This window comes from Buteo buteo, chromosome Z (genome assembly GCF_964188355.1).
Source record: "Buteo buteo chromosome Z, bButBut1.hap1.1, whole genome shotgun sequence".
Lineage (NCBI taxonomy): Eukaryota > Metazoa > Chordata > Aves > Accipitriformes > Accipitridae > Buteo > Buteo buteo.
Genome location: NC_134204.1, coordinates 86,182,839 through 86,198,215, shown reverse-complemented (window position 1 = coordinate 86,198,215; position 15,377 = coordinate 86,182,839). Strand labels below are relative to the sequence as shown.

At 38.1% G+C, this 15,377-nt stretch overlaps 1 protein-coding gene across 10 annotated transcripts in view; it reads left to right on the top strand.

The window, feature by feature from the left end:
- ARB2A (ARB2 cotranscriptional regulator A) overlaps positions 1 to 15,377 on the top strand; it is a 271,136-nt gene that overhangs the window by 188,389 nt on the left and 67,370 nt on the right. For 7 of the 10 annotated variants that reach the window (XM_075019998.1, XM_075020004.1, XM_075019999.1 and 4 more), the window contains 3 exons: positions 7,424 to 7,540; positions 7,635 to 7,703; positions 10,847 to 10,931. In XM_075019998.1, coding sequence (XP_074876099.1) covers positions 7,424 to 7,540; positions 7,635 to 7,703; positions 10,847 to 10,931 — 271 coding nt within the window. The remainder of the gene's footprint in view (positions 1 to 7,423; positions 7,541 to 7,634; positions 7,704 to 10,846; positions 10,932 to 15,377) is intronic. The other 3 variants (XM_075020005.1, XM_075020006.1, XM_075020001.1) reach the window with 1 other exon arrangement.

Below are 15,377 nucleotides of genomic sequence, written 5' to 3'. Positions count from 1 at the left end.
AAACCCTCTTGTCTAACGTACATTTTTGGTCTGCAAGGAAACTATCCACAGAATGCCAAGATTTTGTGCTCCAGACCATGGAGGATGCCCCTTCCACCGGATTCTTTTAGTTTGAGTTGTTGTGGGTGAGATGAAATGGACCCATTGAAGGGTTTTTACCCACACAGTACCATTCCAGTTGATGTTGTGATGAGCTTTCTATCGATCTGTTAGGCTTTGTTCATACTAGACAAATTGCTGGGAGGTTTGTAAGCGAGGTGAGCCAGCATCCCTACCCACGGTCCTGTCGCACCTATTAGCAGAACCGCCTGTGTTTGGGAACTTGGTGTTCTCCACGTTATTACAGGTCCTCGAAGGCTTTTCCTCCTGTAAGCTTTCAGTTGTAAGACACTAGGGACAAGAGAAGTGGGAGAATTGCATTATTAAGTTTAAAGTTTTAATAAAGCTGAAGCCTGAGGCTTTTCTAGTAGAGCGCCATGAGTTTTGTTTGTGCTGTTCACAAAATATTACCAGCAGAATTTTGTGTGCAGGGGTTTTTTGTTTTTTTATTCAGCTATGCATAAGGGAGATGACCCCTATGCTTTTTTAATCTTGAGATATTTTAGAATTAAATATTTTTCTAATCATGATTGATTTTAAGAACGTATACCCCCAATGTAAGGTATGCATGCAAATTTTCAGTAGAAGTTCTGCAACAGAAATTGGTTTATAATGTGAACTGTGACAAGTCCTAGACTCCAGATGCTCTAAAGCAATCTGTTCTAATAAGTTCATGCGTTATTATTACTGCTGCAGTGTGATTTATTGCTCTAGAAAACCATCACAATTGCAGATGTAACATCCAATAGATCTTTGAACAAAATATCAGAAAGTACTTGGCTATGGTCATTCTATGATTGTATCTCTGCAGTTGTTTTCTTTTGCTGTTTAAAAACTGGTGTGTATCAGATGCTTTTCTGCTGCAAGTAGGGATTTTATCATGTCTGTGAATTCACTTAGGTAGAATTATTCTTGTTGCTAATTGAAAATGGGAACTAGTTAAACTTTGGATTATTTATTATTTTTGCTATGTGCTGTTCAAGTGTAGTTGCTCATTAATTCTAATCCCTAACGAATAATATTTTATGAAGACTTGAGGATCTAATTCCGTTTTAAGATGTGCAAAAACCTGAAAGTATTTCAGAAATTCAGGAATTCCATCCAGGAAGCAGTGCAAGGTTTTGGGAATCCCAGACCAACAAGCTTGCACTACAGACATACAGAATCATATGCTTCATGGTGAAGAGGAGTCTTTCTCAACTGAAGAAAGGCTCAAGTGCTACCATTCAGACAGAGCAGTTACTTGGTTTGTATGAGATTGAGTGAAAGGAGGGTTGAAGAGGATCTTGAATGACTGTAGACACGTACCAAGCTCCAAGGAGAGCATGTGGAGTTACCGAGAAAGAATCTGTACATCATTGCAAAAGTGTTAAGTAAAAATTGCCCTCTCAAACACCATTCCTGGCATATGATTTCTTCTTTCTTACTATCTACCACTGCTTTTACAAATATTTCAGAGACCAGCTGATGCTGTTTTGATCCACCAGAATTTCTACTGCAAATTCATTTCACTTCTAGAAATCATTGAGGACATTTGGACAGAGGCTTCCACTTCAGTTTCCTCTGAAAGGAATTGTTTGCATCCACCAAAACCTCGTGGAGACGCAAACCAGTATGAGGCAACTGGAGACAATGGAGGACTTGCGTCAGAATTACATTGCTCCAAGCCAAATGCTTATTGTAGACATGCCCATTCAAGCCCAGTGCATACCATGTAAACACCATGCCACAACTGAAATTTTGGTGGAAGATAGGGGGAGTAGATGAAAGTTTTTTTCAGAAGTTCAAGAGAAAGTAAAATTTGGGGCTTTTTTTTTTTTTTAATCCATTTTTCCTTATTCCTAATTACAAGCAACTTAGAAGAGCTAAGTATCCCCCAAATATGATGTGGTGGAGGTTGATTTGATTGTCTGAGCCCATAAAAATGAAAGAGGAGTGTTTTAACTTCCTTTTACCTTCCTCAGAAGGTGAATTTTTAGCCATTTTAAATTTGTTAGAATAAGTATTAAGAGTATGGAATCAATCCTGGAAAGAGTTACTCTCACAGGCCATTTACCTAAAGTCTAACTGGGATATTCATGGATTTTTGTGTTTGCAGGATCAGACCTTTGAGTCCCCTTTTAGCATACTGATGCTTTCATTTGACAAGAGTGCTATGCTATAAAATATATACCAAAGATGTATTCTCATCTATTCTAAATATGTATACACACTCTCTAAATATACTGCATAAGTAATATATGTGTAAGAGGCTATGTTTTATATGCGTACACTACAGATAATAAAGGTATCAACCTTTTGTCATTATAAAGTTATGATAATTGTGTAATATAAACTTATAGAGGATTGCCATCTGACCTTTAGCAGTAGAACAGTTTAGCAGTAGAACACTTATTAAATTGACCAATAAATGGGTAATTAACATATATATGAATTTAAAGAATGCATTTCTAGGGGATTTGAAGTCCTTGCTTATGTACGTGATAGAGTTGAATACTTGTGCAAATAGATAATTGATGTTTTCCCTTGCAAAGTGAAGGAACAAATTTTCAACCACTGGCATAGACAGGGCTTTCAAAAAGATGCCTGAATGCTTTCTGACTTTTTGCAGGGAACACTGCTCTATGACTTGCCATTCTAAGGGAATCAAATATAAAGTAGTGATGATCTATGTTTAATAAATTACAAAAACAAACTTTACTGTGAATACAAAGAAGGAACACAAAGGTAGAATGGAAATGCCTGAATAGAAAACATGGTTGGGAAAGTCTAGAGGACCCAGAGTGGTGTACTGAGTGATGCAGCAATAAATAAGAACGGGTTTACCTACCAGATAAGTGCCAGTTCCCCTACTTCTAACTCTAAATGAGCTATTGGAAAAAGAAGAAGGAATTTAAGTATAGTGAGCGGAGCTGTAAGCCATCCAATGAAGGGGTGCACAGAGAGATGGCTTTCTGCAAAATCTGTTCAGCTAAGAATAATTTAAAATTTGAAAATAAGCATTGAGCAGGAAATTAAGTAAATACTAGGCTGTGAAAACTTGTCTATGGAATTTACTGACATACAAAGAGTATAAGGCATAAAATGAACTTTAGACAAAATCCTTAGGTCTTTGTTTGCAATTGTTGCTTCAGTAAAAGGCACCATTATCCTGAAAAAAAAAAAAAAAACAAAAAAACAAACAACCAAAAAAACCTTGTAGTATTGCAAATAGTCTGTGGTCTATTAAATACCTTCAGTTTTAGCATATCCAGTTTAAAAGACTGTACTGGTTGCATGGAATAAAACTAGTCCTGGGAAGTGTAAGTCATGCATCCCATAGCATCATTCCCTTGGAATTTGCTAGTATCAACTGTAGTGGTATCAAATTTGAATGGCAGCTGGGTGCTACATTTGTGTTGAATGTTAGTATATTTTACCCTAACAATTTATTCTGCTCACTGCATTTTTCAGATTTATGGGAATTCAAAACTATTTTTAGTAAAGATAAATATGTTTTAACTGTGAGCTATCAATCCATTGAATCTGAAGGATTTACTGGGTGTTGAAGTTTCTGTGACCAAAAGCACATAGGCTTCTTGTATATTCTTGCGGGATAAATTATCCTCCTTGATAAGACTGTCTGCTGCTTGAGCATCACCCAGATCTGTTCTCCCTGGTTATTATTATCAGTTAATGTCTTGTTGTAGCAGACAACTTGAACTGTTATGGTAGAAGCTAAGTGTCCTGGGTTTGATATGCTCTGTTTTGACATTTCTGTGTCACTTAAAGATGGACACGTTAGACTTCTTGTTTAAGGGAAGATTATACCCTTGATCCTTTCTCCACTTGATATATTGTTTTTGTCTATTTTCTTTCCAAGTTGGCTCATAAGGGCATGGAAGCCTACCAAAACTTATTTCTTCTGCGCTGGATGTAGAGAAATCTGTAACTAAAGCTCAGTTAATCTCTTCAATCCCTCTTTGCTGCTACATCCATGAGCCCTTGTCCTGACCCCAGCACTGTGGCTGAGTTATCAAAAAACCTCGCATTGTCAGCCTCAGTCTCTTTGCTGATCTTTGTGAAGAGAATACTGTTCTGCGGGCATCCACAAAGCTGTGCAGCAAGCACCAGCAGCATGTCGGATATTGCATATTATTCCCCATATTGTTTATGATCTGAAAAGCAAAGACTGCATGTACCTTGTGAAGAAAAAGTAGGAAAAGATGGTGATCGATGGCTGCCAGTTTTTCCATGTGGATAGGGAAATTGAGAATAGCAAACCTGAGCTAGGTCTAGAGAGGGAGAAGGGAACTGCGCATCTGTATTTCCTTTTGGTTTGAAGAAAAAGGTGATGTTCTTAGATGAACTGGGTGGCTAGTTTTCAAAACAAGAAATGTGGGATGCAATAGACTGTTTTTCCAAAGCAGAGCGTATTTTTTTCCCCTTGCTGGTCATTAGCAGTGCTTCTGAAGACCAGCCCTTCATGGAGGAAGTCATGCTGTAACACAACGAGCTGGTGACAATTTTAAGCTTCCCCCAGCATGTAATAGCTCCAAGTAATTGGTAGGTACGTGCGCTTCAAGGACAGTGATATTTTTGCTCCTTTACCCGTTTAAATCACAGCATTTTGTGCAAGAGGGTGCAGCCAAATGAGTGCTGGAAAGCACAGCACTGGTTCAGGATTATTAGTGCATATGGCATGTTTCTAAAACTTATTCAGTATACAGCAGGGTTTAGTGTGAGTTGGGCGTGTGTGGCTTACAGGTCTTGTTTTTAGATACTGTCTCTTTCAGAGAACTCTTTTTCTGGTAGGATTTCTGAGGCACTCTTACATGGAACGGAGGGTCCGGTCCCCTAACCACACTGCCTGTGGTGCTGGGTTTAGGAGAAGCCTGGCAACACAAGCTCCTGACAACTCCCAGCAGGTCCTGCAGCCCTTCAGCAGAAGGTCTTTCTGCAGATGCTGTCCTCTTTAGAGAAGGAGGGTGATGCTACCTTACCTGTTATGTCAAGGTAAAGCAGTTGGATCGTTGTGATGGCTGGTAAGAGAAAGGACTAGCCACAGCCCTCCCCAAAGCAGCCTGGTTTTGCCCTGCAATCAAAGGGTCATCCATTCCATGATCATCTCATGCACATAGCTCTGCCTGATAAAGGGGACAGTAAAGCTGCACTCTAAAAACCAGTATTTTCAGATGTTTGGCAGATCTAAATCACATTTGGGTCCTGGTGTCATTTTAAAGATCTGAATAGAATAGAACAGAACAGAACAGAACAGAATAGAACAGAGCAGAACAGAGCAGAACAAAACAGAATATTGCAGATGAGATATTCATAATGAGTCCAAGTTCTGGTGAACCAGGCTGGTCGAAGGTCTGAGTGACTCAGCCCTTTGAGAGACAAAACTTTTATCAGTGCTTGAGATGTCTGTACAGGTTTGGGGAGGGGTATCATAGCATCAATAAAACGCCTTGTTTTGAGGCTCCACCTTCCTCTGGAGCTCAGCGGGTTCATCCCCACTTTAGCAGAACCACCAGTGGTTCCTGCAATGGCCTGAAGATCGCCCTGAGAGATTCACTATTCTTGCATATGGTTTCATAATGGAGGGAGTTTTGCCATCTTTATACTTACAGTGAAATTTAGTGCTCAGTATCAGATGTTTGGCTGAAAATGTCAGTATAGTGTTACATCTGAATGAAGCTCGGCCTCTTGCAATAGATGATTTTTTGTCCTAAATGCGTGATTTCGTCCCCCACACACGTATCTGTTATGTCCCATCCTCGAAAAATTCTAGATATTAAATGTGCCCCATGGAGGGTGAATGATGGAAAAAATGGTATGTGTGGAAAGGCTTCACATGAAGAAAGATTACTCTTAAGAGTTTCTTCATACGCGCTTGCCCAAGATGTTCTAAGCTCAGCTGAATTCCAGAGTCATGTAATTCTGACATTACCAAAGACAGAGTACTGAAGAAAGTGAATACCTGATTTTATCTGGAATGAGGAGCTCTGCATTGACACTACCTGGCCAATAGTGGTGAATATTTTTCCCTTAGAATATTAATTCAGTTACACTGATTTTAAAATGTACATAATGTAAACCAAACAAAAGGCAAGACACGATAATTCAGAATGTTGTAGTGCGGTTATGTGGAATCAGAGTGTTTGGTCAAAAGTGTTTACTTCTGTGATATTTTCAAGAAACTAGGAGGTAGTTTGCATAAGGTACGGGTAAATGCTATTTTTCTATCAAAAATATGGATCAAGGTGTTTATTTTGACATTTCTGATGCAAAATATAATTCACATCCCCATTGTAAAAGTCTGTTTTAGAGCACTGTTTTTGGAGGTGCAGCCTGTATGCTGATAAGCAGTTACTAGAGCATGAACAAAGGATGCCTGGTTTTAGAAATGTTGTATGCATTGCCATTTATACAAAAGGAAGCTGAAAAAAAACATTAACTTTAGTGCAGCATATACAGTGATAAAGATACTAGTTGCAAAATGCTGGTTTTATAAGTATAATTCATTATACTTTCTTTGATCCAGTGTTACAAATTAGGGTCACTTGTGTCAGGAGATTAAAACCTTTTTGTCTCTCTTTGATATCAAACTATTCTTTCCCAGTCCCTTTTATCTTGCAGAGCAGCACTGAATTCCACAGCATCTTTGTCAGTTCACTCATGTTATTTGCAGCAATCATTTAATTGGTTTTAGAACTAATATTATTTAGTCATACTGTCATTTGCAGCAACAGAGGCTCTTTAATATCCAAAAAATCTTGAGAGGCTCCAGCATTAGCTGGGTAAGCAAATGTATAAGAGAGACCACAAAGAATTTTGGGACCATGGTGGGAGTGCAAGGTAGCTAAATTGGATAGAAAAAGAAAAAAAACCATACAAGTCAAAGTAAGATTGTACATCAGAAAAACTACAGCAATCTACTGAAAATTAGTAGATGATAGTCATGAGTAGCTTACAGTGAACCGCGGGTACCAGCTTCCCTGAAGCACGGAAATAGGAACTTGGAGAAGCTTGTAAAAGGTGTCCTCAGGGAATCTTCCATTTTTTCACTATGATACCTTTAATCCTAGAATTGTCAAGCCACATGGAAAATAATAGGACTGAATAGTTCAGTCAGTTAAAAGTTAGTATTATTTCTTTTATCAAAAATATTAGGTCTTTCTGTGTTTCTGGAGCTGTTAGGATTTGTATAAACTTTAAAACAAGTGAAGTCAAGTATTGAACCTGTATTGCTCTTTCTTTTTTTAATTTAAGATCGTTATCTGTGACTAAGCAGACTCTATTCAATAGGAAGAAAGAACTTAAAGCCAATATTTTTTAACAGATGATTCAACGAGAGGCAGAAGTAAAGAATAAGGTAACTGCTGTGGCGTTGACAGACTCTGTTCACAATGTGTGGCATCAAGAAGTTGGGAAAAGTATTCGAGAGTGGATGCGAGAGGTGAGGCTGGTTTTTTTTAAAGAGTTGGGGTATATACGTCTGTGTATGGCTCTATAAGCATGTCTTTATCTGCTGATCTCTTCTATTTCTTTAGGGTATGAAAGGCAGCACATTACAGGACCATGGAAATTGTGTGCCCATACCAGCCCCTAAAATAACCAAGGTTAAACCCATTTCTGAACTTCAAAGTTAGCAGTCAAAATAATAAGAATGAAGTCCAGTGTTTCTTCCTGCTGCACAGCAATATAGAGACATATACCAAGGCAGCCCACGCACTGCCTGATATCTGGAGCGAAGTCCGGGGCGCACCCAGCACTCCTGGCTTGATCTGGTGACGGTGGAAAACCCCCTTTAAGCTCTTCGTGACTCGGTTTGATGATTTGCACAACTGGCAAAAAAAGCCTTTCTCAGCAGTTTTATGAGATGTAATTACTTCTGAAGTGCTCTGAGGTTTTCTGATGAAAAGTTGGAGTATTTGCTGCTGTACACCTCCCAATGGTTAGTTGCTCCAAGATGATCTGGTGTTGGTTGGGAGCCAGCACCAAGTTCCACCCCTGGGTGAAGGATGATGCCATGCATTTATTTTTCATTTAATGCTTAAGTATGAGGTTGCTGAGAATTTAAAAATCAAATTTTTTTTAAAGTGAGACCAACTAAACTTCCACTTATGAGTCTCTTCCTCGCCAGATCAGGCTCATGTCCATGTTTTCTATGTTCCTGTTGCCGAACACTAAAACAGTAGGTCTATGTGGCAAATTTAAACTAGTCGCATCCTGAACTTTTTGTTAGACTTGACTTCTTTCGCATGGATTTAGTGAAACTTTGTGTATAGCCTGCCTATTCCTGACTTAACCTTACAGTTTTATAGGCCATGACTGATGGGAATAGAGAATCACCTGGGATGCAGCCTGACAGCTCTGACTTAAATGTTAAAAATATAAAGAATGGTAACCCCTACAGGCTCTGTCAGAAAAATCCCCATTTTCTTTATGGGAAATCAAAACCTTAAAATATATGTTATGTAGTAAAACTGAAATTTTAAATCCTGTAATTTGAATCTGACAACTCCATTTTTCTTTAAGCATTTAGTCTGAATAAGACAAGTGCATTACCTTTAATTTCATTTGCAGAAAGTAGATCTTAAAGAATAAGTTAAATGATTAATGGCCTAAAAAGTGGATGGAGTGTCATAACTTACATTAGCATTGAAAATCTCCTATAAGAAAGAAGAATTTTACATATGTGAAGTGTGGCTGAGTGGTATTAAGACTAGCATATCACCTGGATATCTCTTACTTTAATCAGGTTTAAGGCTACTGGTAAAATGAATAATAATTAAAATATACACCTAATCGCTGCCTGTCTGTAGGGCTAATTGCTGTCATTGAAAGAATGAATTGTTAAAAAAGTAATTCTTCATTGAAGCTATCTCTCCTGTATCATTGGTGGCCTATTTTTAGTACCTATAGAAGTCATGATTTTTGAATTTATTAGGAGCTGTGATGAATGATAAAACAAATCATCCATTTACATATCTTGACACTGCTTTCGAGAATACTTATTTCTTACAGGCAAGTGTCACATTGTATATAAAAGCTGGTTAATTGTGTGCTAATCTTCTGTATTATCTCCAGCTCTCTGATGTAGTGTTCTATCAGTAGTTAATATTAATTTTACTTATTTCAAATGAATGTAATACTTCATAAAAATTCTACTTCTTTTATAATTTCTACCATCTTACATTTGCAATTTCACATTCAGCTGTTAATTAAAATTATACATGCAAATTGTAAAATGTATAATGCTTTACTACTTTAAACCTTAAAGCCTTTGTGAAATACTTCCATTTTAACCATTTTTTTACTAAAAAAGTTACATTAGTGGGTAGTGTGTTTGTTTTCTTTTTTTTTTTCCATCGAGTTCAATAGTTTCATTGATCTACTGTTTCTTACAAAAATCTGCCATGCTTTGTGAACTTCACTTTCTAATCTCATACAGCAACCCTTCCTTTATGTTGTTCCTGCTCTCCCTGGTCCCAGAACAGTAGGGTTGCCTTGACAAATCTATTCAAAAGCCATTCCTCGCCCTTTATTGGTGGGGACTGAAGCCTTTGAAATTCTCTCCTCACTGCAACACAGCTGACATCTTCTTCCAGACAGAATGAATTAAGGAAATACAATAAGACACTTGATCTACCAGTCAAGGATCTTTCCATAGTGAGGACAGACTCCATGGTGCACAACTAGGGCAGCAAGCATCTACAAATACACAATACATGCTTGTTTACCAGAATAGCAATCGTCCATTTTTGCAATCATGATTGATGGGATGATTTTTTAGAAATCTGTCTGAAAATTCATTGGGTCTTTCCAAAAAGTTGTGTGGGGTTTTTTTTTCTTTTCCCCTTAATGAAGTTAATCAGGTTTTCAGAAAGGGAAAACTCAGATTTCAAATAAGGGAAGCCATGTAGATCTTGTAGTTCAGCTGGCAATCCTATTAAAAATGTAGTTGCTTTATAATTAAATCTTCAATTCAATAGATTTAATGTAGTTTCAATATATTTTATTAAAAGCATATTATTTAATACTTTAATTCATAGATTCCTGAACAAGTAGCATTTGGAGCAAAACATTTTAAAAATTCATGGTAAATTCATCCTACTCAGAGGTTCAAGAATGAAAGGTAAATGTAAATGCTTCCTGAACATAATTCCCTGAAGACCAGTATTTGCATTTTTAAATGTTCCTGTGCAATTCATCTCAGCTATATTTCCTATTATTTGAATATTAATCTGCCATCTTGATGGCTTTCATTCAGTTATAATCTGTTGTTTTGTGATTTCACAACCATTCTTTCCACAGTGTGCTCCATCAAAACACCCTGAAAAATTCTGATTTCTTAATGTTGGCAAGCGAGCAGGCTCAATGTTTATATCAACACCTATTTAACAACTACAGAAAGGAAAAGCTTAAAATCCGCAGTGGGTAATTCAGGCACCGGTTGGTCCAAGCACCTGCTTAAGTCCACTGACACTCAAAGTAGCACTTAAAGACAGGCTATTTAAGCACATTGCAAATCTCCTGAATAGCGGTCTTACTCTTTTTGCGCATTTAGTATGAAACTACAATATTTCATTGCCAGTTAGTGTCAATAAGCTAGTGTAGTGCACCTTCCCGTCCCTGTTGGGACTGCTATGTAAATTAGTTTGAGTATTTTGATGTGATCATTGTCCTTACATACAAAGTCTGTATTTATTTTTGCTCTGAGTTTTTGGCTTACCCCAAAATTGCCTGCCTACTCTTACAGAACTGCTGTAACTGGGTGTCCAGCTCCGAGCCCCTGGACACGTCAGTGGAGTCCATGCTGCCGGACTGCCCCCGCGTCTCTGCAGGTACGTGGCTTTGTTTGCAGCAAGGCAGTATACGTGTTTGTGCCCAGGAGCAGCTTTGTTTATTTAAAAACGCATTTGGTGCTGAATGCATTTTAACCCTTCTATGGCAAGATGTGGTTGAAAGCGTATGGCTGCTGCTATTTTGTGCAGGCCACTGTTAAAGGGGTTTTTTTGCTTTGTGTGGGATTTAAGTTCTCTTGTCTACTCATAGTTTATATTTTTCTAGTCTTCTTTTCTCTTTGGCTTTAAGTAATTGGTGACATTATAGGTAGGAGCTTAAGAAAAATAATAGTGATGATGAAACTGCGAAATTTATCATAGATCCTTGAATAAATATCTAACTCTATGTGGGCAAGAAGGTTTTAAAGAAGTACGTTAATGAAACGTACAGCTAAGTGAAATAAGACACTTTCCTGAATCGTGATCGGCATAAGTCCAGTTTATGTAGCAAATTATTTACAGTGTCCAAGAATGTTGATGTGAGATTTCTGTTGTTTTGGAAATACTCAGCTATGCCCTTTCCTTAATGAACCGTAAATGATAGGGAGCGCATGAAATAGTACACAGAGACTTTTGTTAATATGTAATAATTCCAGAAAGTAGATGTAGTTGTCAATGTAACAGGAAAATCTCCAATCTCTGTAGGAAGGTAATCTAAAATACATAAAGCTGTTACTGAACTTTCATGTTTGATTATCAGGTTTCCTAAAAGCCATAGGTAGCGTATTTCTGTAGAATATAAAATCAGGTTCAAGGGAAGACATAGCCTATACAATATTAATTTAAAAGCTGGAACAGTGTTTGACCTTGCTCTGTGAGATGCAGTTGTTCATTTGACAAGTTAGAGATTCATATCTGTCTGGATTTGTGAGGTTGTTAATGAGACCTAACCTTGCAGATGAAATTTAGTTTATTGCGGGATATTTTTAAGGCTTGGAAAATTTAGCGGTACTCTGTTTGAGAGCTCACAACAACCAGAGACCTGTAATCACATTTCTGCTGTGGGTTGGGATCTAACCATGCAGATCATCAGCTCTGTGCAGACGCAGTGCAATAGCATTGACATTGCTCTTTAGTGCTTAGGGAGATGATATATTACTAAAATTTTCATAGATTCAACATTCGTTTACCAACTTTTTGCTCCTTTAGGGGAGAGCACAGCAGTTTAAAAGAAAAATAGTGTTCAGGAGTGGAACTCTTTAAAACAGGATTAACTTCCCATCTCTGACGTCTGTGTTGCTGTTGTGGAAAAGTGCATGTTATAGAGGTCACTTTACTCAGGTAAACAGGGGCCTGGATGGCAACCAGTCAGTATTTACAGTACACTTGCCAGCACTGAAAGTCCTCCATCTGAGCTTCTCTTCTCCTTCTTTGTATTCGTCCTATGTAAATAATGTAAAAGGTATTCTATAAAAGAAATCCTAAGCGTTATTGAAAAACGGACTGATGCTTTAATAGGAGTATGAATAAGTCTTAATTTTACACTTCTGTTGAGAATGGGTCATAGTGGGCATAACGTTTATACCCCACTTAATGAACTCCCAGCTACACTGAAGTCTGGCAGAATTAATTTAAATGGAGTAGGATTTCAGCCAGTAAAAGTTGTAAAAGTTGGCTCTTTGTATTTCATGCATACATACAATGCCACTGGATCAAGATCACTGATGTTTTAGAAGTTCTCATCAGAGATTTTGGACAATTATTTATATGGAAGCTTACTATTTCCAGGTTGGTTCCGTGTAATATAAGGACAGCTTAAAGTAGTATAGCTTTATGTGACTAGTGCTGAATTATCAATTTGCTCATATGTTTTTGTTAATATTTCTTGTATTCATGTCTTATACGGACAACTGTAAGACATTTACAGAGGAACAAGTGAATAATTCCTACAGTGTGTTTATATGAGCAATGGCATAAGCCTGCATTAGAGTAATCTGTAATAAATTTATGAAATGCTACTAGATGGAGGAGCATTAGTATTTAATGTGAGAGATTTTACTTCATTCGTTTCCTGAGAATTGCAGTACTGAAATAGCCCACACTCAAATACTGGCAGCATTGCCCTTGGTATTTCAATGAATGACAGTGAGAGCAATCAGAGCAATGAGAAGAGATTTTTTGAAATAAATCTTTTGCAGAAGAAAGATTCACTTTTCTGCTTGGAAACCCATCTTTTATCTGTGTTTGCACTGAGAAGGAAGTTCAGGAATAAGTGCCTCTTGGTCACATCTCATGAGCCAGCTTTTCCAAAAAGGGTCTGATATTCAGCCATTCAGCATATTGGGATTTACAGGCAACTCCAGTTTGTTTGTGAGCAGACTATGTCACAGTCTCTTGGTTGCATTTCCCTTAAAAATCACTAGAGAGAAATAAATGGCCATCAAACTGGAAAAACAACTTGTAGTTCCAGATAGAGTTGTTAAAGCTTTTGATTAGAGCATTATTAAGTAATTAAAATGTTTGCCGTAATTCATTCATGCCTTAGTTACAAAAAGGAATGAATGCACTTTAATAATAAAACATTGTGGGCATGAGAACAGTGATACAGAAAAAGCAAGCCATAATAAATCCATTCTCTGTCCTTGTGGCAAGAGGTGGGGTACTGCGAGGGTCCCACCTTCATGGTCGTTCCTCCACGTCTCGAGGATTTGTGTCTTCTGATCTAAGGTCTTCCTGCGACAGGTCATCATCACACCAAGGGGATTGTACTCTAAAGTTTTCCATCTAATATAATTGTCCGTTGTGGTATATGTGATCCTAAAAAGGCTCCCATGCAGTGTGGAGAGACATACCTCCCAGCTCAGACACCTTCCATCAGACCTGGAGCTCCTGTTGAGGCTATCTCTTCAACACTACCCGCCTTGTTACCCTTCCATATTTTTCCAACAAGAACAAGGCATTCCTCCTTATCAGAGAAGAGTCCACTGCTCTCCCTCTGTCATTTATCTTTTACCAGGCACAGTTGTCCCCCCCTCTGCTCCTTCTCTGGCTCACAGCCCTCTCTGGTTTCCAGCTTTGGAGCTTTGCACAGGTAAGGTCTTCAGCTGTGGCACTGTCACCTCACTGGCCTGGAGAAGCCCTCTGTCAGACTTCTGCCTTTGGTCTATGTTAAAAAAAATTATATCTCCTACCCTTTTTGCTTTCAGCCCTCATTAAGGACCTCTGTCAGACCTGGGGTCATCTTCTGCCTCAGTCCCAATCCACCTTCCTAATGTAGTGAAACCAGAATACCTCTCTTCTGTCTCAGAGGAGATGGATCCTTCTCCTATCTAAGATGTAAGCAACTGTAGGGTGGAGAAAGGTGAAGAATTTAAAAGTAGTCTGTACATTAAAGATCATCACATAAAATGGAGTAGGGGTGGGAGGCTTACTGGCTGGAAGATTGGAGGTCCACTTGTAATTTGACGCAGACAATGGGATAGACCTTTTAATGACAGGTTGTATCATGTTACCGCCAACTGTAGTTGTAGTTCACTTAATGGCTCTTGAGACCTTACAACATTTCTTCTAGTTCTGGAGCAAGGATTTCACAAGCCCTTGGGAATCCATCCTACTGGAGCAGCTGCTGGGTGGGAAAAGCTGAGAGTGAGGATGGGAGGAAGCACATCCATGGATCTGTGTCCATCTTGATTGCTGCTCAGCAATTAAATTACTTTGATTTCAGGATAGTGGCCTGGACATTACCCCAGGGAAGGCACTGTGGTAAATTTTGCCGGCTAAACATGGTCTTTGTTTTCCTGAATACGTATTATTTTGGGGTGCCTCATGGGAAGCACCTTAGTGTTTGGGTAAGATACATTCCTTGGCTCATGTGTTTCTGTCAGTGAAAGCTTTTTATTTAGGAGAGAGGATTAAACTTTGCAGTATTTTGCCAAAGTGAATATGCACCAACACTCATTTACATAATCAAATAAAAAGGAAGTTATTCTAACATTACTAAAATGAATTGCCTAATCAAATCCTTTTAAAGCCTTTCTAGTTGACCCCCAAAATCACTAGTTATTATTTTAACAGTTGCAGCCAATGTAGTTAAAACATTGTAAAATAAGGAAATTATAACATCAAAAGACAAACAAGATGACACAATGGAATGGAACGTTGACAGTAATCAAGAAAAGCTCTGTTTATGGAAGAGCCTAGACTTGAATATATGTGTGTGTAATAAGGAAAAAAGTGCAAGAATTAATTCATGTAGCTGAATAAAGTGATCTCAGGCTGGCAGAATTAAAACCCTTAATTTCTGGGGACAGGTATGACCCATGCTGGTGGTGCTCTGAACAGTATCGTCAGTGAGTCCTCAGATAGTATTTCCTAGTGCCAAACATCAAGCTTGACTTTGTGTGGTGTATAAAACATTTCATTTCATTCAGGCAAGCCAAGCACAACTTTTTTTTTTTTTTTTTTCCTTACTTTGAATTCAGAAAAGATCATTAGTGTTATTTCTAA